This window comes from Coturnix japonica, chromosome 5 (assembly GCF_054131305.1).
Source record: "Coturnix japonica strain WE chromosome 5, WE-NBRP24, whole genome shotgun sequence".
NCBI classification, from domain to species: Eukaryota; Metazoa; Chordata; class Aves; order Galliformes; family Phasianidae; genus Coturnix; species Coturnix japonica.
The window spans coordinates 17,151,690-17,175,386 of record NC_140667.1 but is presented as its reverse complement, the minus strand read 5'-3'; the positions used below and the strand labels follow the sequence as shown (position 1 = coordinate 17,175,386).

Here is a 23,697-nt window from a genome sequence, read left to right as displayed (position 1 = left end):
AACCTGACCTACACTGAAGCAATGTTGAATCCAATGCACACAAAGCACAATCCTTTCTCATTACCAACACCACTCCCCCTTTTTACAACACACAGCACAGTCAGCTCAGTCAGACTGTCTTCATACTTGCCCATCAGACACTTTTTCAGAATGGCTGAGGTCAGCCACTCGCCAATCAGCTGAGCAACAGAGAACATTCAGTGCAGCTCCAGCCCTGAACAGATCACTGTGCTTTGGGGGGGGGGGGGGAAATCTTGTTTTCCCTGGCAGCTGCGCACTGACTTTTAGCCATGGTATTCCTGGTAATTTAGCCAAGAGCAATACAACATTAGGTTCTCTACCCACTCACAACATAAACACAATCCCCTCTCCTTCCACAATAGGACCGTGCCACAGGAATTTTTGGCAGACAAATTCATTTGTTTTTAAATGATAGAGGAGCTGTAGGAGGTGAAATCGGCCTCAACTATTAGTGTTGGAAGTTTCAATTAAGGAAACATTTAAAAAAACAGACATGAAAAATATTGCCTAGCCATATTTCTCCCTCCTGATAAGTACACTGGACTACAATAAAATGAAAAAGAATAGTAGCATACCAGTATTGACATTAGAAGTGTGGAAGCCTGAAAATTTCAGTGAAATACTCAACCCAACGTCTGTGAGTGGGGAACTCCTGTTTACTGCAGACTAGATACCATTTACTCTGCCACAGTCCAATCCTCTAAGCCTAGAAGAGAAGTCAGTGCAACAGCCTTCACATTCCACTGAAAATGTTATCCTTGGTAATTGGTTTTAAATAAATTAATTTTAAAAGTGGCTTAAAAAAAAAAGTTAAAAAAAAAAAAAGGAAGAAATTTCATTAATTTCATTTTTCATATATAGCAAAAAACAAATCTCTAATCTTATGATCTTTCTGAAATCACTGACCAAGAATCCAAGCCTGGTGCATAAGTCAGTGCACAGAACCACAGTTGCCATACTTTAGGTCTTGAAATACAGAAAAAGCAATCTGAACAAGTAATCAATCATTAGCTGAATTTACTGCTTCCACAGTCTTTTCTGTTTTCTTTCTACATTTATCTCTCAAAATGAACTGAATAATTTGTGCTACATCAAAATTAAGATTCACCAAAGTTGGGGAAAAAAAGTCTACAAATACATGGAAGTTATCAGCATAAGCAAAATAAAAACAAAAAAAAAAAAAAAACAAAAAAAAACCCTAAAAAAAAGACCCTAAGACCCTACTGCAGGCAGGAGATGGAATCATGTTTCTAAGATTCCTTCCAAAGTGAATTATTCCTTAATTCTAACATTTATTCAAGTGTGAAATCAAAGGTGAATTAGCAAACAAGTAACTCGAGAAAACTGACATAGTAAAAAAAAAAAAAAAAGAAAAAAAAAAGAAAAGTTAGCAGTTAGTTCTGAACTCTGAGATTTTATTTATTTTTATAAATGGAAGAATGAATGATAATTTTCTATTGGAAACATTTGTTTCCTGACTAGCTAGAAAACATGGATTCATAACTATGTAACATCTACTACCTTTTAATCCATTTATTTCTTAAACTACAGATAAGACAAGTGAACTTGATCTGCCTGAATATGGAAGATCAAAATTGTCACTGCTACAGAAACAAATTCACTTCCTTCACGTGCATTTCAGATTTCATCTACAAAGTTCATTTTAAAATGCAAAGCTGATAACGTTCACAATAATTTGAGATTACAGTTGTTACTGAACAGGGCACTTTTGCTCTACAGCACTTCCCAAAATGGTGCTTTCAACCAACTCACCATCCACTTAATACCCTCAGCCTACCCTGATACCATAGTGGTAAAATATTTCCATCATCTTTAATTGGGCAGAATATATTTCCCTGACATGAATGTTTTCTGTTTCTATTGCATTCCTGGAATAGCTTCCACAATAAAGTATCCAGAAAAAGAATGATATAGAAATCATACACCTGAAGCACAGTCTCTACACAAGCAACTTAATAAAAAGATTTTTCTTTAAAAAAAAAAGCAAAGAAAAAAAATTGCATACCTATAGTTCTTTAGGCTTATTGCCTTAAATAAAATAACATACATATACTTCATCATACCTACTGCAATACTGTAAGAGGCAAAAAGATTCAACCACCACTGCTAACAATCACCTTTCAGTTTAATATTAAACTCTTGTATGCATCTCACTCCTTCACTCTAAGTCCCTCAGGGTTAATGCAAACTCAGAAATCCAGCCATTCACAGACTCTAGCAAATTTAATGAGACTAGAAATGGGGTCAGGCCAGAGTATTTCTTAAGATCACTACACTATTTGTTAAAAAGGGAAGAAAGCAAGAATCCATTTACAAAGTTGTAGCATTGTTCTGCTACCCTTCTTAAATTTGCTCATTACAGGTTAGAGAACAAGTGATTACAAGATCCTCCTACCATCCCTAGGCAGCAGTGAACCAGACTGAGAGAGACTAGGCAATTAAGTAAGGAAGAAATTCCTAGGAAACATGAACTGAAGCAACAAATATTGTATTTAGCACAATATGGTACCAGTATTTTCAGCAAATAGCTCAGGAGTCAAGTCTCAGCTTGTCATAATAAGATCATTAAAATATCCTTAATGGAGTTATTAAAAATCAGTCTGAAAGAAAACACCTCAGAAGTGTCATGGTACGGGTGATTAATCACCATCCTCTTTTATAGCTGCTGATGAAAAGAGAGTTCAGTGAACTTACATGCCAGGCAACAACTCTATAAAACTGACAGCAAGATACAGCACAGAGAAAGAGCAAGCCAGTTTTTGTGATAGAAATGCTTTAACATTTAGTAGAAATATTTGCTAGATAGCATTCAGCGTTATCAAACTTGAAACAGGCCAATAGGATGATGCAGACACAGTATCAAGCAAACAAGGTGCATGAGGTCATACCATACCAAGCTCTACATAAGGATCATTAAAATAGCAGCTGGCAGGAGTCTGTTAATAAGGACTTCTATTGCATTTCACCGGCTTAGGTGGAGGAAGAAAAGATAAAGGAAGGTGAACTATTTGCCTTAGGTCAAGGAATTAATCAGAGGTATAACCAAGAACAGTGACATACAATGCTCAATCCAAAACTAAAGTTCCAACAAACCTTACTGTCTGTCTGGAGACCGATGGTTACACTCTCTTAAAATAAAACAATAGCAAATGCAATGAGCTTTTTGAGCTTTGGGAAGCCTTCATTATTTAGAGCTGTTTTGGAGTTCCATGAAACCATGTATTGCTATAAAGAGGACTACTACATTCCTTTTCAGTCACTTTTCCCCCATTTGGTAAGCTCAGTGACTATCTCTAGAATGCTTCAAAGCTTGCATTTTACAGTAGAAAGATGTCTCAGATATGCTGAGGCCAGTGTCCAGGACTGCATCCTTAATTGCCATCCAGCACTGAGAAAAAAAAAATCCAACTAAATCATATACAACAACAAAAGCAATATGGCTTGACTGTTAAAATGAGAGGCAAAAACATGAGTCTTTCTTCTTGCCAGAAGAATACTAACTTCAGATTGCATTATATGCATAAAATTGCCTAGGAAGTCCAAACCCTACAACAGTTTTGCAAAATAGCCGACTTCCAATACCACTCTGTAAATGGGAAAACAAATATACAGTCTTTACTGTAATTGGTCAAGTTTAGAAAAACCTGGAAAGTAATCAAAGAGTAGATACCACAGGGTCCATTTTCCTTTTAAGCTGTATTTCTTACAGCTAATGCTACATAGCTTTGCTTCCCTGAAGACTTTTATAACTGGCAAGCTCTTCCATAAGTGATGAGACTTGCTGACTAACAAATGCAAAGCAAATTTTTTAAAGATACACACCAAGAACTATAGCCAGAAAAATCCCTTGGTGTAGTTTACAGGCAGGGTGTGAAGCATTCCTGTGGAGCAGGGCAGGGACAAGAACCCTCCACGGACAGATTCAGGATGACCTGCCAGTGCCAGCATTACCACTTCAGACTCTCTCCTTCCTACACTCAGGAAATTAGCCTCAGCCCTCAAGTACAGCACTGCTGCCAGGTACATAGCACTGCTCAATGGCTGCGCTAGGCTGACTGTGAGCTGCAGGACTGTATGCTCTGGGACATGCATAGCTCTCTCAGTTCCTCCACTCTTCCTCATCTTGCATGTCACAAGGCACCAAGTTATCACACTGGTCTGGAACCTGCAGTGCTCTAGTGTTCCTTTCTCTTCCTTAGCCATACAATTGCTGGGACAAGTTCCTTCCCCACTGCTAACATACTAGGTTCAGATGAAGTTCAGGCTTAGCATTTTTTGGTGCAAGAAAGCTCAGAGAAAACACAGAGCCAAGAGTGGGGCTCTTGAGCTATTCATGACTGTAATATAACATAACATTATTGCCTAACGACATCTCAAAGGAGCTATTTAAATTGACTATGGTATTTAATGAGGAAGGCATTTCTCAGGCTTCTACAGCAAATAAACAAGATAGGTCAAACAAGCAGGATGCCTATGTACTTTAAGATGGTACCAAAACTAAACATTTTCAGGTCTTCATTTTTGTCTTTCTTTTCTGTGGGGTTTACGGGCGATACGCATGGGACACTGCCTGTGAACTGCAAAAAAGTGCTTTAGTGCTACAGCTGGAATAAAGCAAATCAGCTACCTCATAGGCAGAAACTGCTGAAATAAGATTGAGTTAGAAAGGGTCCTATCCAGAAAAGATTTCAAGTGCAACGCTTGTTATCTTAAGATATTCAGCAGGCAGATAGGGCCTATTTTCTTAATATTAAAAAAAATATTTAAAATAATATTTTAAAATAAATATTTATTTTTTTTTTAAAAAAAGAATTTTCTACTGAATTCCACATTTCAAAATACACATTCTGAAAATAATTAAGCTTCTTATGTTATAAAGGCTATACTAACAGTTTGATCTCCACATACTATGTATCACATACTCTGAAATATATCCCTGACCCTGATACGATTCAGGGTGAATTCTTAGCCATTAAAGATGAAAGATGCTTCATCATTTAATAAAAAAAACCTGTTCCTAACTATGACCAAGCCACAAATACCAACATTTAATGAAGAAAGGTCTTGTGAGGCAAGTTGAATAGATTGTTTAAATTTGTCTATTTGTTCACACTTTAAAGCCACTCTAAATTCTCAATTACTATAATGGACAAACTCAAACTTACTTCAGGTTAAAAGCCAGAATTCTTTTGTGACTTCTAGAGTTCAACATAAAATATTATGCAGCATATCTCTGGGAAGTAATATAACATGTTTCTGCAGTATAATATACAACTAATGTAAAGCTGTAGCGATAAAACTATCAGAATGAAAAGGTTAGGAAAAATCTTGAATTCTGGCAGACTTGCACTCCCCCAAAATACATAAAGAACAAGTGAAACGCAATTATTTTTATTGCCTCTGAGCTAAACTGCTGACCTACACTTTAACATCCTGAATATAGGAACAAAGATATTTTACCCTTGTATTCAAAGAAAAAACCTGTTGACTTCATATTCCTCCTGAGTGCTACAAAATGATGGCAAATCAATAGGCACTACTTTGCTAACATCATCCTTTGGATCCAGTCAACTAGCAACATTTGAAAATCCTCCCTAGAAATAGCGCATGGATACAAAAAAATAGCCATGATTTAGCTTCTACCAACAAATCACACAAATTGTACCAACTAAGCAAACAAATTTACTCTCAGTTTTATTACAGGCGGAATATAAATCACTAAAAGAAAAAAAAATGCACTGTGATAAGATAGACCCCCCTTCCTTAAGCTATGATTCTTTACTGAATTGCTATGGGATAATCAAGCGAAATGAATAGAACACAAGGTCTTTATCATTGATGCCACAAACTGTGCTACAGCTAAGCTTATTATGCACAGCTTTATTGGCAGAGCACTCTTCTCTCTTCTGTAACATGCTGTTCATGGGGCTTACTACTACAAAATAAAAGTTTTCCAAGCCTGTTTTCAACTCTATAGAAAGCATAATGTTCTTGAGTGGTTTTCCAGAATTCATAAAGCAGAAATTCAGCCTGTGGAAGTACAATAATAAAGAAAATATTCAACTCTCAGATCCTATATCACAGATAACATGCATTTGTTCTCTAGAGTTTCTTAGCCTTGACATGCGAGTTCCTGACATCATCCCAACAAAACTGATTATAGAGAATGTAGGATTTCAATTAGAAGGACAAGATCTGCAACAATAAGTAGTCTGTAAAATACAAATAGGAAATACAGATGTTGTTTTCCACTTGACAAGGAGTGCTTATCAGGCAGGAAGTACACTTTGCATGATGTAGGTGGGAAAAGCCAGAAATTCAAATCAAGCCCTTCGTTATTAGCAGCAGATACTACAGGAAGCCATCAAACAAAAAGAACTCAGTACTTTCAGAAGGTATCTAAGTAGCACGAGGACATGTAAAACCACTGATTAGACAAAACATTTAAAGCATTTGTATTTAAGCAAGATTTTATGATGATGAACTTGAGCACAGTCTTGAAGTTGTGCATGCTTACAAATGTGTTGTTGATTCTTGAAGAGTCCACATACTATTAAAAGCAGAGATGAGTCTTGTGAGGATCAGCACTAATAATAGAAATAGCTACAAAGCATAAAAGTCATGCAGATACAGAGTAAGTAGAAAGGTGGCTTATAAACAGCTGACAAGAATTGACAGTATAAGAAAAATAGACTAGAATGAAATAAAAAGGGAATAGTTTTACGCAGGCTAATTCACTGAAATCACATCCCTAGGTCTCATTCTGGGGCATTTCATATTAAAGAAAGAAGATTGATGAAACAGCAAATACTTCAACAAACTAACGTGCAACCAAAACTAGTTGCTGCTCCAAATTCACTAAAAAAATGTGAGCTTAAAGCCACATCAACAGATCACAACAAGATGTACAGATCTTCATTACATACAGAATACAAGAGGCAAGAGGTACTTGGGTAACTAAATGAGAAGGAATACACCTCTGTAATTCTGCCCAACTGTTTCATTATTATTATTATTTGTTTATATTACTAGATAGAACTATTTCTCTGCCTTCAGCTCCAAGAACTAAATCAAACAGTACCGGGGTAATTTTAGATACTTGCAGTAGAAGTTCAACAGGCTGATATAATCTTTTCCTCAAAGCCATATTTGAGGTTGTATTTATTAAAAACACAACCTGTGAATGCAATATTAAACACATGTTGAAAGGCTCATCATTGTGTCTTGCACTTCAAATGCAGTATTATCAAAACAACTCTTTTCAGTTGTATAGAGGTCACATGAAGTTCAAGAAGTAAAATTCAAGATGTAGATCTTAAAATAATTCAGTCCCCGAGCAGGTAAAAATGCATCCTGCTTCACAAAGACCATTACACTATCTTCACCAAATGCGTTTTCCATGTGAGATTGTAATTTCCATTAAAAAAAAAAAAAATCCATTATAAACTCCCATATTTTTCATCCTTAGATGCTTCTATATTCCATGAAAGCCTGTATGATTATTATCTTTACTGAGGAGAAAAGCCAAGTAGAATCACTACAGTTTAATAAATAAATAAATAAAATATTTCTCTTGCTGCAAGTTTCAGTTTTCAACTTTTGACCAATATTCTGTTAATATAGCAATTTAGTCCCAACTATTTCTTTCTTTCAGTATCCAGAATTTTTTAGCATTGTTTCTATCAATACCTCTTTGCTTATTGGGCAAACAGCATAGTACCTAGAGATGTGAAAGACATGCTTTCCACCGCTTCGTGGATGGAATGCTTTGGTACTACAACTCTGAAAATAGCCTTAGAAGTGTTTGTTTACCACTTGGTTACTGAAAACCTGTGAACAACTAATCTAGAATGTCCTGCAGCCTATAACAGGATGATATTCATAGAATCATAGAACAGGCTGGGTTGAAAAGTACCAAAATGATCACCTAGTTTCAACCCCCCTACTATATGTAGGGTCATCAACCAGCAGACCAGGCTGCCCAGAGCCACATCCAGCCTGGCCTTGAATTCCTCCCGGGATGGGGCAGCCACAACCTCCTTGGGCAACCTCCTCCAGTATGTCACCACCCTCTGAGTCAAAAACTCCCTCCTAATATCTAACCTAAACCTCCCCTGTCTCAGTTTAAAGCCCTTGTCCTGTCACTATCCATCCTCGTAAAGTATACCAGTCCGTAAGATCTGCTGAGAAAATAAAGGCTTGAGTTCTCCTATGATTACAACTCTGCATTGATTACAAGGTATACTTTTTAAATATATATTGAATACATTCTTTTTACCACTTTAAATTACCCCTATAGTTATTTTTAAGTCCTTGCATCAACCTCAATCATCCAGTAATTTCCACAATATCTGATACAGTGTACAGATTAGATGTAGTCATTATGGCTTGTATATTTTCTATCATCAGAGAGTAAACATGTATATGCAGTGAGCAGATCTCCATGCAGAAACAGAAAATAACTTTCCAAGAAATTAAAGAAGGAAAAAAAAAAATATTCAGGGTAAAACAAACAACAACCACCACTACCAGAATGCATACTGAAAAAAATCCAGATCTCTCCAGAGTTGATTGCCACTTTAACAATTGCTTAATAGCTGAGAACATGAAAATCTTAATTTATGTAATGGGATACCTAAGCAGATACTTTAGAGAAGTTATCAGAACACCTGCAGATACATGGAACAGTTTAAAGAGCAGAACAAGGCTATAAATATGCATGGGGTGACCTCATTCATATTGTTCTTTCATAGGCCTTGGGTCCTCAGAGAGCAGAAAAAGGAAGAATGTAACAAAAGGAGGAAGAACTGACTTTTGGTTAAGAACTGGGAGACAGGAAACCTGAATTCTAATTTTGGCTCTGCCACAGAAGTCCTTTATGGCAAATTGTTCTGATTTCAGGTGGATCAAGTCAAGAAAGCAATTTTCAGAGATCTTAACTACATGTACCTAGAGTTCAAAGCCTTGTCTGGTTTCTCTGCCTCACCTTCTTCATCTGAACCACAGTGATTAAGAAAAAAAAATACTCTCATCTATATCAATGGCACAAAACTCCGTAAGAAAAAATAATAGTATTAAAAAATTTCTAAAAATATCACCTCGTAGGGCTCATCTTTTTGGTCCTCAGAGCATTCACTTTTAACAAAAAACAAGCTTTTAAATATTCAACATTACCTTTGCTCCTATGCAAGCTGAAGTTATAACCCAGAGGATTATCTTTCATTTTTAAAACTGTAAGGATGTTCAGAGTATGTATTGAACAGTCCAGCAGTATTGTATTTCCGAGGCTCGGGAACACAGACTCGCTTTGCCACTGCTATCACTTCATTTTCAAGAGTACCCCCCAGTTTTATAGTGCAAATTTCAACATTTTCCAGCAAGATAACTTTATCTTTGTTCCATTTTTTAAATTCCTAATTTCCATGGAAAATCCTCCTATATTTAAGAAGTTGTGTATTCATAGGGTTTTGTTGTTTTTGTAGCTTAAGAACTAATTGTACTGAATTTCTCTCAGTTACAAGAGTGAACAGAACATATAATCCATGAAAACAAAACCAGCATTCTATTTTGCTCTTTATTATAAGTACCTTTCTGTAGCTGAATGACTTCAGATTCAGTGCTCTAACTGCTAATTTTTGTTTACTATGCAGTATGGAAAGAGCAAGAAACCACGACTACCATGAAGAAATGGGTACATTGTTTTAATTTAAAGCAAACAAAAAGGCTGATGAACTTTTATTACAGAGGAACAGAGGAAAGGGACCTAATGGAAAGACCTTTTTTTTTTTTTTTTTTGCATTAGCTTTCCCATTTGGAAAACTAACCAGAAATATGAGAAAAACAGTTCCAATAGAAAGACATGGGTAAAGAGTCAATTTTCTGAAGCTATACTGAAGCACATGGGACAAGAGAGAGTATTTACTTATTTTACAATCTCACTATATACAGTTGTCCTGCTGGGCCATGCACTTCACCAGAGCGTAACATTTCCTGCTGTATGAGACTTTTCCCACATAACTTACAAAAAGATACAGTGAAAAGTCAATGCAAGGTGCATATTTTTGTTAATGTACTGTCATAGAGTCCTCCTTCCTCCCTGCACACAGCAGAACTGGCTTTCAGGCAGGATCCTGAAATTTTGTTGAGAAGAAAAGGCTCATATTCTGAGAACGCATGTCAGCAGCCAGTTGACTGCAGGAAAGTAAATTTGGCCTGATGACAACTAAGAAAAATAATGAAATTTAAATCCTTCCGGCTTCTGATTTTACCCCTGTATTCAGCAGCCCCAAAAAATCAATTATGCTACATATCAAGACCATAGCTCAACGAAAACAGAAAGATTGTATTCACTATCCATTTTTCCCTTTCCATGAAGCCTCCATTATCATAGATGTGAAACTATGCGACAGAAACTAGGTGCCAACTTGGAGCCAGATTCTAAAAACCAATTGAATAATGGAGTCACCAGTACTTCCAGTCATGCAAGGGGACAGGCAAGACTCCACTGAAACTTTAATATTAGTACCACAGCTACAACTAGAGGAAGTAAATGAGGTTCAGTAAATTTATATTTATAGTTTCTAGTAGTCTTCAGAGTAGAGAGAGTACTAGAGATTTTCATCAAGACAAAGAGCCAATCCAGTAAACTGTCATTGCTATACCACTAGCAAGCTCACCCATTTAAAACAGTAGCTACATGTTTACTGTCATGATTTACCAGGGAGAATGCGAACACATTCCAAAAAATGTGTTTAAAAATGACGTTTTATTCAGCTTTGGATCCTAAACAACAAAATAACTTCGGCAGCATTTAGTCACTTAAGTCTGCATGCAAAGAGTACCACTTACCGCTGAACAGGTAAAGGAAGGGATTCCAAGTGGTCCTCACCCTTAAAAGCCATATTTATCCCCTTGTGTACTCTTCTCCATAGGTCGCAATCTAGAAAGAAAAAAGTCATTTAGTAAACCTCAGAAAACTTAGGCCTCTTCAGTCTAGTGTGGTATGTTATTCTCCACTAATTTGAAGAATTAACTCATTCGAAACCATTCAAAAGACCTTTTTCAAAAGGATATCACACAACTTAAGAAGTAATCAAAGCCAGTAACTAACACTAAACTTCCTGATCTAGCGCCTGACCTAGTGGGTGGTAATCCTGCCTGCAGCAGGGCATTGGGAACTAGATGATCTTCCCAACCCAACCCAAGCCATTCAATGATTTCACAGCACAAGAAATACAGGGTTCTGAATATTAACAAACTTCTTGGATTACTATGCAGGTCACAGGCACCTGGGCTGAACATATCGCTGAGTCAACACAACTATTATTAAGCCTTGTTTTTAAGCCATGTTGCATTAACTAAACAAATTTCTTCTCAGTGCAAGACTAATTCTTCAGGTTATCATGAGAAAGAGAGCATAAAAGTTAAAGCAAGTGCATTGTCACATGATTTTTAAATCTAATAATGTTACATTTACAGAAAGATTATTGTTGTCCAAGTAATTCAAGTATTAGATCATAGAATTGCTCAGGTTGGAAATGACCTTCAAGATCATCAAGCCCAACTGCAGATCCTTCTACATTAAGTAATTTTGTTTTCCTGTTAGCTCAAAATGCTGTACACATCTTTCTCCATATTTTACCTGAGAAGAATCCTCCAAATATCATTGTACAGGAAAAAGTAAGAAAGTACCAAAGAAGTGGGAACCACCTCCCTCCCAGAATCCTCTTCTAAGAGAAAAAAAACAAAAATAAAAAAACACTCATCTTACACTAGGGCATTATCCACTATAAATCAATGCATATTCTGAACAGAAACCAAATGCTTTAGTCTACAGAAATAGTGAATCAATTCCAACTTATCCATATGGATGGAGGAAGAGCTAACATAAAATATTTTAAGGAAGAAATTAAGCTATGACTCAAGAATGAGAACATAAAAGAATTTTGAGGAAGCAGAAGGACTGGAGAAAACACTGCTTCTTAGATGTGAAGAAAAGTCTGAGATGATTGGATCTCACTCAGATAAAATAGTTGACATGGGAAGTTAATGCTGTGTCTGTCACCAACTAAGGGGGAATTGTGGGGGGCTTTTATGCAACCACTTGTGAAATTCTGCCATCTTGTATTGCCTACTTCCTGAAAGCTGAGTCAGTCAGTATTCAAAAAATTTGCCACTTCAAATTGCTCCTAATGGATGCTGAAGACTTAGGTCAGCATCCTTCCTATCCACTTGATCTTATTGCTAATGCATGTCCCTAATACATAGGGTTATTAGAATCAAAATAATGTGTTCTACATGCTACATGCTCAGCTGATTACTAGCTCCAAATCACTTGAGTAATGTTGCCTGTACCCTACCACCTCAATCTACCCAGAAGTACAAAAACAATTTTAGCACATATTTCAGTATACTCCTGTAATTAGGTGCACGTGAGATAAATGTGCTTTTTCTTTTCTAAAGGGCAATTTCAGCAATGAAAAACTAACCCTTAAAACATCACAAGTGTACAATATTTGATAAACTATACCTGAATTATTACATCTTCAAGTATGAAAATATTAGTACACATTTTCCTGCTCCCATGAAATTACACAATGAGAAAAGCAGGATTGATTATCAGTCCTTGCTTTTATTTAAAAAAAATAATAAATTATTTCTCATATGATGTACAAACAGTTCTAGCAATTGGAAGAACTTTTTTTTTTTTCCTCTATTAGTAGATTTTGGTTTTCTTTGTCAAATAGACTTAAGAATATCAAATGTAAATAACCATAGAATCAGCTATCAGCTATAACCATAGAATCATGCTATCTCCACCTGGGGACAAGACAATCAAAGATAAATGTATCTGTATAAAATCTTAATCTCTGGGATGAACTTTCCTACCATGTAAAGAACCAGGAAGTATTCTTTCAGTCTGCAGCAATACAGACTTGATGGACTCTGATCATCTGTTCAGCATCAGGTGCAGGACTTGCCATCTGCTACAAAAGGAAGAGCTTCTCAACAAGCTGAAGCTGTTTCACCATTAGCTCAGCCCACTAGCAGTATACACATCAGGGTATCTGATGTATTCCATTACTTATTAACAGTGACAATGTATGCAGATTAAGTAGATTATTGCATCTCATTGTTTGCTGTAAATTTGAAACATGACAAAAATGCAGCCTTTTTAGTTTTTAACAGTTGTCCTCCTACAAAACATACATACATACATGTTATGGCTAAGAGACTTAAAAAACATACCCAACTCCTACTTAGAGGTCACTCATGTTTCAGGAACAACAGGATACCTCACCTATATCTTAATCAGTCTCAAAACTACAATTAAAATTCAACTCAAGATTTTCAGCCCAAGCTGGTGTGCACATAAATGCTACACATATTGCATATGTGTATAACATACATGCACAAGAATAAATTTTTCAACTCTATAGATACGCATAGGAAACATTAGCAGAAGATATGCCTTTTTCCATCAGCTTTCAGTGAAAGCTGGATCAGGCCCACAGCTGGCCAGACATGCTGCCTAGGCAAATGTACCAAAAATAACACTGCCTCTGATTTGCAATACTGGTCATTTTGGTACAAGTTTGAGTAGCACCCTTGTGCTGAAATAATAAAAAGAACTTATTCTTGGACTTAAATAAGGCCAACTTTTAATAACTTCCATAGGATTTTACATAAATGTCTCTATATATGCTTGCATCATCATCATAAATAAGTTATGATCATGTTTAATTCTCCTGGTAGATAGCAGTGTGTGCACAGAGAATTAGATGTATTCAAGGCAGTCTGTCCTTGTGTCCTTCATCTTTCTCTTTGTTCTGTCAACACAGAATTAGATTATTTCCTTACATTTAACTAGACATAGATAAGAAGACCACAAACCGCATTTTATTCCCACCAAAGACAACCAAAGCTTATTTCAGAAAAATACCACACAAAGAGAAAACAAAACCTCACCCTGCATCAGCATGTAAGGACTGCTCACAGAAAAAGCAGTGAGAGTAGAAAACTGCATTAGTGGCAGAAAAAAAAATTACTAAGAGATAACTTGCTCATACACATGCATCACTTGATGCTACAATTGAAAGCTTACTGTCTAGCCTACCTATAAGTTAAAGAAGGAGGAGACTAAACCGAACAGAAATCAGGCCTTCCTAGCACAGCATTGTATCTGAGAGGCATCAAGTTGCTGTTTCCAGAAGAGCAGATTCCTTCTGTATTACAGGAATTCCCTGCTGGGAGCCTCTTCTTCCTCAAGGCAGTTTTAGCATGAGAGCAGCTTCTGAAGCACAAGATGGCTTTTAGCACCCTAAGAAAGATGTAATTTCTCCTGGGAAAACAGAATTAACTTTGTCATACCTCCCAGTTTAACTTATTTCTCCGTCTTTCAATGTAACTTATGGGATTAATTTAGAAAGAAGAAGGATCTTAGTTCTGTTTCTCTTAAACTAATTTGTCTGAAAACATCACAGTAAAATCAAATATTCAAGGTGAAATAGGTGCAACTTATTAACTCCTACTACTGGTGGCCTTAATGAAACTCTTCATCAAAGAACAATGCTCTGAATAATTAAGTTCTGGCTGTCACACAAATAAATTCTCATTTTGAACTCATTCACCACTCACTCTCCATACTCGTAAAGGCTCAGATCAAAAGGCAACTCCATGAACTTCTGCCATTCCACATTTAACACCCTAACATCACAATTTCAATAGTAACATCTTAAAGTAAGGTCAACGAAGAAAATCATTTGTCTTTCTGAGTGACAGAAAACCATGTATCTAGCATGCAATTATTAGTAATCATCAGAATTAGAACAGCATGTTACCCGCAAGTAGCACTGTCAGCCTGAGAATAAGACATTTGCCAGAAGTCATTTTAGACTATATCTCATTTGATTAATATTAACAGTTCCTGTCTGTATTAAGAGCATGGTATCTGTTCTGCCAGAGCCTGAATTTTACAATTCTGGGAGACTGGGAATCATTAGTTATTATTATTATTATTCTGGTACATGGAGTAACTGTTAATGGAATGTCACAAATCAAATTAAGAGCATAATTCTGCCAGTATTTATGTGATCAGCTGGAAAGTAAACACATACACCGTGCCCTTCAGCAACACGCCTGGCCCATTTTCGTACTAGCCATTTGAGGTCTCAGGATCCTGCGGTCATTTTGCATTATAACAGATTTTTTTCAGCATGAATTATAATAGTAGAAGTCAACTGAACATTAAGCCGGGTGTTGCAAATTTAAGAAGCCATAAAACCAACAGCAAGAAGTGAAGATGAGTCCTTTTAACTATGCATTAAATTGGGTTCCATTAGCATGGGATAATGTATACAAATGTACATACAACACTTCCAGAGTGCAAAATTCAAAGCAGAAGAGTAAAAGAGAGGGAAACAGGTGCTACCTGCAGCATTCATTCACATTAACTGTTCTTGCAAAACCAATAATCAAACACGAAGCAGCATTGAGTAGTTAATTAATGTATTATGTTTCCCATCTTCCTAGTGTTTTGCAGAGAAGATCTCATTTCATACAATTTATGTTCATCCTTATCAGAATCCATAGTGCATACATATCTAAATAGTAACTCAAACTGAAATCTGTGTGGGTTTTCTGTATTGGATTACTCATCTCTGCCTTACTGTACCTTATATATATATATATATATACACATATATACATATATATATATGTGTGTGTGTGTATATACATATATATATACTGTACAGCTATACCTTAGAACCTCAAAACAACAGAATCTCCTCATGTTAAAGATCATCCTGAAAACAACCAAAAGGTTACCTCAGATCATAAGTTAGCCCACATGCAACACTGCAAGCAGTCAAGAATCAAAGGAGAGAAAACAAAAAACAAGCAAAAATACTTAAGTGCGTCTCCTAGGATTGAGTCTCATTCATCTTCATATGAAGTTTGAGATTTCTTCATTCACACCCTGGTTTTAGAAACTTCAGAATGTTCTCCTTGCACATACAAGAATTTTTGGGATCACCACAATGCAAAAATTTGCTTTCAAAGCAGAAGATATGAGCTTGCTCATTCAGTATCTATATTTTAGCAAGTGGAATGTGGAAATTCACTAAGTGGGATACCTGCAGTACAACCAGAAGGTCTAATTGCACTGGGAGGGGGGAAGCAGAGTCCCACGTTACCCTGGTAATCAAACACTATCCATTACCAAGTATTCATATAACCAGAGATCAGGAATGTGTGATATCCCCAATATAGTTAGGTCTATATTCTTTCTAACAACGTATCTTTCACAGATTTTCCCACTTCGATATAAAAATCTCAAGAAAGATGGAGTTTACATCGCTGCATACTGCATTATAGAATATTTAAATAAGGAGACAGAGAAGGGTGGAATTGATTCTCAATTGCCTTCCCACCTGCCCCTCCCCACCAGAAGTTATTTTAGGCAAAAAGCCACTGAGCTAATCACTTAGTTGGCTTTGTTTTTTAATCTTCTCAGTGAAAGTCTTTAAAGTCTCCCATTCTGTAAGGGGCGCACCAATTTACATAGATGGCAGTATGGGAGCAAACTGATTAGCGGTCACATTCCTAGCAATTTGCATTTTAGAGGCAGTTTAGCTGGAAAATAATTTGTTTTTGAGGTTCAGAAACTGAATAATAGGTAGCAAGTTGATGCACTTCAGAGCTATATTTTATCTTTTCTAGAATGCAGAATAATCACCGCATAAAAATGTTTATTGGTTCTAAAGGCAGCATTAATGCTGCTTACTGCCATAAAACGCTATAAAATGCTGAGAGGTACAGCTCCTCTGCATTTCACACTTTCTTTGCTTTCTAGCAAACTGTGATTTCACCACTGTTTTAACCAAAGGAAAAACCAACTTAACATCACCTACACCAAAGCAAATCTCAATCCAAACACTCACAGTAGAGGCATCCCTGCTTGGCAGCAGCCTCTTGGTTTCCAAGATTTTTCTGCAAATAGAAGCTCAATTTGGTGGCCTAGTTTGTCTCCTCACTGGATCACCACAGCAACGGCTGCCTCCCCTCCAGCCACCACGTGAGGGTTTTCCCTCAGGTGTCCAGCTGTCATCAAAGAATAACTTATTTTCTTTTCTTTTTTCTTTTTTTTTTTCCCTCTATGACTAGACATAAGCTGTAGAGTCACCAGCTGTAAATTCCATAGCTCGTGGATGCACGCAGCCTGGAGGCTGCATCATCACAGGCCTGAGTGCTGGCCCCGCAGTTCCCGCCCTTTTCCTAACACCTGAGTTACAGGCCAGAGGGATATGCACTGCCAGTATAAACAAGTGGAATTCCCTCGTTTTTACCCTTGATAGTAGTCATCTGCAAATGCATTCCAGCATAAAGTCCTGCTCATCTCATCTCTCCCATGCTGCTAGAGACAGGGTCTTGCCTCCTCCCCAGTCTATTCTCACGGAAAGGGCAGGAACAAAAGGGCTGTAATGTCAGCGCACCACTGCATAGAGCACAGATTGCAATCAAAGGGGATTTTTGCACAGCCTAATCAGTGGCAAGAGAAGAGCAATGTGTCATTAGAGCAGCAGACTGCAAACAAATTTCAAAGGGCGATCTGTACATGACACTGAGCAAGTGGCCTGCAGCTGGGCACAGTGCACTGCAGGACAGCTGACAGCAACAGAGAGTGTAGAACTAAACATCAGGCAGGCTTGTGGTGCAGGTATGTGCAAGACAAGGAAAAGCTTCAAAAGCACTAACGACTAAAGAAAGCCACAATGAAAATTTACTTGCACATTTCCTCCATGATTTTTTAATAGATCCTCAGGCAAGGAAGTTGTTAGATGTTGCTTTAGGTGGGAAGGGCATTTAATCACTCCTTTCTTACACCTCTTTTAGTTACTCTAAAATTGAAACTCTAGTATGTAAACTTTTCTTTTTTTTTCCTTCTTTAAACTGATATTTTTTCATCAAGTTCCTTTGATTCTCCTACTGGATGTGTCAGACTTGGACAACAACTCTAGTAACTCCATAGCTTCACCTCACTCAAGCTAAGTCCCACTTCCTTGTGCTGGTTTTGCTGCTCAGAAGAAATGTCCACAGAGTACAACAGTTTTACTGTTATTTGTAAGCATGGCCTTTCAGGTACAAAGATGTTATATCTACAGCTATTCACACTACAAACACTAAAAGAGTCCCAGTTAAGCTTGAAATGAGAAGAGAGAAAATACAGCCATCTCTCTCCTCAGGTAGGAAATGAAGAAACAGAAAACAAGCGACTTAATTGAAGCCAAATACTACACAACCCAATCCTGTAGTTTTGTTCCAGGAGAACACGATAACCTAGTACTTAACAGCTTCAATAAAGGGAAAAGTGTAAAAGCAACTTGCTTGCTGCAAGGAAAGAGGACCGTAACATCTGCACATCCCTGTCTACAATCCATTTTCTGTAACAAAAGGATTTCATCTTTTTAAATATCCATTTGAGTTAGTCAGACAGGAAGTCTGAAAGACATTTTTCGTTATATTGATATTCCCCTACAGAGAGAATATATATATATATATATTTGACATTTTAAATATATATATATATATATATATATATATATATGACATTTTAAACAGAGATGAGGAAAACAATAATATTAATTCAGGTCACAGCCCACACTTCCAGAGTATTTATTGGAAGTATTAGAAGGCATTACATGGTAAACAATGGTGGTATTTTCACAATATTTGCCAGCAGCCATTAAGTTTTTCCATTTTGAGGAGTAAATATTCATTGCTTTTTTTTGACACGACTCTGAAAATCTTAAAACCAACTTTAGCCTGATAAATGCACCTTTACCTATAAGTTAAATGCAGAAATCTAATAGCACCTCTCTCTAGTAATTGAGCAATCTCTATTTTAATTATCAATAAAATTCTTCTATCACTAAAATTTACCATCCTGTTTTCTTCTACATACTGGGTAAGAGAAACAAAAGGACATTAGAGATCTATGGAAAAGCTAACATGGAAGAAAAATAATCAGAGTTACTTTAACAGAACACAGAAACACAGAAGCTCACTTAACAGCAAGTGTGTGAACCTGTACCAGGCTATCTTCATGCTAATTGCCTTACAGAATCTCTTTTCTAGGAGATAAATCCACTAGAGTAACACAAACTAAAAAAAAAAAAAATTAAAAAAAAATTAAAAAAAAACCAAACAACCACCCACAAATGTTTTAGCACACAAGAGGAATATTGTTTTTTTTTTTTTCCTCCAATAACTCCAATTAACTCCCCCAGACTGAAAATGAACACATCCATTAGAACTCTACACAGAAGTCAAGCAATAAAGCAGCAATGGGATTTTGCTTCTTTTACTAAATTAGAAACTGCTGCATTTATATTTCTGAACCACTATCAGGAGTATCCAGTTATACATTTTCTCCCTACATCCTTCACAAAGAGTGATGTAAAAGGGCCAAAAACTTACAATAAAAATGCAGATAGGGAAACCCCAGAAGTACTAGAACAAATTGCTCTGTGGGATCATTCCCGTATTCATTGTCTCAGGGACAGGTATAACATGGCCAGACCACATCAGGAAGACCTTAGCAGATCTAAAAGCTCAGGGGGACTTGCCAGCCTACACACATCAGACTTACACTAGAGATCAAGCCTTATTTTGGGAATAGCTTGGAGAGAAAAGTGCAAAACCTACTTCAAAGCAACGTGCTGCACTCAGTCTCCATCAAACTCAAAAACTGTTGAGTTCCAGGAGACCAGAGTTCAGCTGGTGCTGTCTGGTGTTTTTGTTGTTGTTTTCTTGTTGTTGTTTTGTTTTCCTTTTCTCCTCCTGTACTAAGCTGAGCCTCTAAACTGAAGGGCCAAGGAAGTGTTAGTAGAGTTCTGTATGCTTTAATATTAAAAGTGATTGTGTAGAAGCACTGCTTTAAATTTGGAAGACATACAAACTACGGCCTATATCCTTCTCTCTTATTTGTAACTCCCAAATACATAGCGAGTTGCTGGACTCCAGCATCTTACATGTCAGCAGAACTACAGAAATTGACAGCAGTGCTCAATTGATGTTTGGTAGCTTATTATGCAAAGAAACTGGCAAGTAAGTTTTGAGTACAAGATGAAATACTTTACTGACCGTTCCAGGATGGCTGTATTATATTTTTACAATTTTCTAAAAAGTTACATTAAAAGATAATTTATTTTTTTTCTTTCAATTTGTACAAGTCTGATTGCAAACGATAGCTAATAGTCTGATAAAAGTCTCTTTATTATCATGCGTTTTTAATAGCTTGTGATGGCACAACTTGAGAATCATACACCAGAATTAGCTGGAAGTAAAGGTTTCAGAGCCAAGCTTTTGCTGTAAGCAGCCAAATTCAAGGAATGCCTACTTATTAAGCTTAAAAGTGTTCAGATCTCAGAATATTTTTCCTCCTTATAGAAAAACTTTGCCATGACCTTGAACACAATTTTGGCTTGAGCCTTGCTCTTACTTATGGCTATGCCACAGAACTTCCTTGCTAATACTTCACCAAAGTCAAACAGACACATAGTAGCATCATCTTCAAAACATTTTGGTCACTCCCTTCCACTGGGAGTCTGTACACTACTAATCCTCTATGGAGAGGAGATATAAGACCAAGAACATTTTTAAGCATGAAAATTCTTCCTGAATTTCCATTTCCAGAAGTCTGGTATTGACAGTTTCAGTGGAAACACACCAAAACTTAGCTGAGGCTAATCCATTGATTTAAAACTTCAGTCTTAAGTCTTGTTTCTATTGCTACATGCAATATATGGGAGCAGACTATCTCCCATTTACAAGAAGAGGACAAGCATTGCAAAGCAAACTCCATAATCTCTCCATACAGGTCATTTCACCAACGCTACCTTGTTCACCAACTATAGAGAGATTATAAGTTTTATGTCTCCCTTTTTCACGATAAGTTGTCGTCGTCCTCCCCCCCGCCCCAACTGTACTCACTTCCAAAAGCCAATTATCTCCCACTCTCCCACTACTATCAGTGCCAATAATCAGCCTCATCAGTAAAACTGATATGTTCCTAACCCTTCATGAGGATAGAGCAAATATGCCACCCACAAATATGGCTGACTTTTTGTTTGTTTGTTTTCCAGGGTTCATAAAGCTTAAAGAATCTATCAACATCTGGACTTCAAAATTTCCTGCACCAAATTACTCTTAAGTTCTGCCAGTACACATCTGAGGGCCAGGCATGTGAAGTAACTTGCTGAGTATTGTCAATAGGCATTTCCTCATGTGCTAATGTCTTGGCATCCAAGAAGAGGGAGGGTCTGCTATCTGAATAGTCAAGCAGACAATTCAGTCCCCACTAGCAGTAGATACTGAACATATCAGTTCACATGTAGATACAAGTTATTCCAGCAAGACTCAAAACAGAAGCTTCAGTGGCACTGCATGTAACATGTTTCAGTCAAGGCCTACATGAAAGAAGATTCTTGAAACTGTGCTTTTGACATTCACTACTGTGACTTTAGTGTCACATATCAATTTGAAACTTGTGCAGATGGACCAGCTTTGACAGCTTCTGTCATCACAGACCTCAGTGAAAAACTTTCTCCAGAGGTTTAACCAATGCCCACATAGCAGTCCCAAATACTGAAAATTATTTCTTTTTATTAAGATCAACAGCTATGACCAGCAACATGTACATATAAGCAAGAAAAGGGACATCAATGAAATGGAGGAAAAAATAAATAAATTACTGCAGTGTTAAATGAAAACCAGCTCTGACACCCAGTCACCTAATTGTCCATTAAGATATCAAAACAGATGCTTCTTTTAATTTTATAGTCTTTTAAAAGGAAACTCAAGGAAATGCTGAGCATTACTCATGGTGGATCTACAGGATGGAGCTTTTGACTCATGACTCATCCAATATAAGTGAAAGCAGTTCATAAGAAGAATCTGAAAAGTTTCAAAGCACAAGATGAATATACCTTTAAATAAACCATTTCAGTAAAAAGGAAAAAGAAAAAATCATTTACAGGAAGCAGAGGACAGTGGCTACAGCTAAAGAATGAAAATAAGGAAGTCATCCTACTTTCTACAATAAGGTTTTTCACCAACTTTCTTCAAGTTACAGAGCAAGTTACTTAACTTCATACTCTGCATTGATGGTGTATCTAATGCTTCCGTTCTTCCCAACGCCCTCATGACCAATTATATTTACAATGTTTTTGGAGTAGGTTTTTCTGTTGCTGCTCATTTGGATGTTGGGGTTTGTTTGTTGTTTTCTTTTTTGTTTGTTTGTTTGCTTTATTTACAGCCCACAAGCCTTCAGCTGATTTTGAAATATCTAACTAAAGCTAATTCTGAGAACAGAATATTTAATATACATGAGACTAGAATATCTAGTGTACAAAAAAGGAGATTTTTAGAAGTGGGGTGGTTTACCACTGACATGAGATGACTGAAGGGATCTTTGGTGGGGGGGGGGGGGGGGGGGGGGGGAGGGGGGAAGGTGCAGAGGAGAAGAGGAGAATTCAGGCTGTTTAACTTAGAAACCCTAAAATATGACAATAAAAGAGAGAAAAGTTAAATCTCAGAAGGGAAGTGCCATTTGTTCCCATGCTTTCTCTGGAACTCAGCTAACCAGCTGATGGTAGAATACACATCAGTAAACTTCATAAAGGAACACACTCCTTAGTAACAGAACTTAAACTTATCCCTAATCTAAGAACAAAAATCATCATCATCAGGACTGGTATCTCACAACAGTTGCTCCCTGTCTTGCTTCCTTCTCTTCAAATAAGATTGAAATTAGAGGTTTTGATTCTAGATAAAGACCAACCTCTTCCAAGATGTCAAAGAACAGACCAGGAGAACCAGAGGTAAGCCTGAGGCCAGGAGAAATCAATAAGAAAGGCAAAACACATTGAAGTACCCAATAGCCCTGATGGTGATTTCAGTGGTGAAATAAATCCAAAGCATATGGTATATTTAGGGGTTAAGATCCTGCTAAAATTGCATGTACAAAACACAAAATTCTGCAAATAATTACCAGGTCATATACTCATAGAAGTCAAGAGAAGCTATTTTATTACTCGTTCATCTTATTCACAGAATAGAGACAATATTAGTCAGCACAAGTAGCTATTTGCGAGCAAGAAGTCTTCAATCAGTGAGGGAGGAATGTAATTAAAATGAGGGAAATCCAAAACACAGTTATACCTACCAATCATGTCATCTAAATTGTACTATTTTCTTCACTAAAAATAAAGCTTAGAAACAAAGATGCCATATTTTATGCAAGTTCTTGATTACCTTTCTGCCAAGGGAGCATGTAATTTACAAGAAAGAGGACTTAAAGCTTTAAGTGCCTCTGACTTAATTCAGCATGCTGTATTGATGGTCCCATTTAGATGATTCCATTTTAGGCCCCTCTAACGCATTAAAGGCATGACTTACTCACATCCATTTGGCTAATGATCCCCTACTGCTCTAAAGTAAATGACAGCTATTTACAGTAAATTATTCAATTAGATAGAGGGAAGTGCAGCATTCATTTTATATTGTTTGACATGGCAAAACAGAAGTGTGCAAGAAGGCAGGTGGGGCATTTTAATCTTTCAGAATCAATTGTTTAATCCACAGCAAGAAAAT

General features: G+C 36.8%; 1 protein-coding gene across 8 annotated transcripts in view; it reads right to left on the bottom strand.

Annotated features, from left to right (window-relative positions):
• Positions 1–23,697, bottom strand: part of INSC (INSC spindle orientation adaptor protein) — a 128,536-nt gene that overhangs the window by 71,329 nt on the left and 33,510 nt on the right. For all 8 annotated transcript variants that reach the window (XM_085550195.1, XM_015864118.3, XM_085550197.1 and 5 more), the window contains one exon: positions 10,891–10,981. In XM_085550195.1, coding sequence (XP_085406321.1) covers positions 10,891–10,943 — 53 coding nt within the window. In that variant the 5' untranslated portion in view covers positions 10,944–10,981. The remainder of the gene's footprint in view (positions 1–10,890; positions 10,982–23,697) is intronic.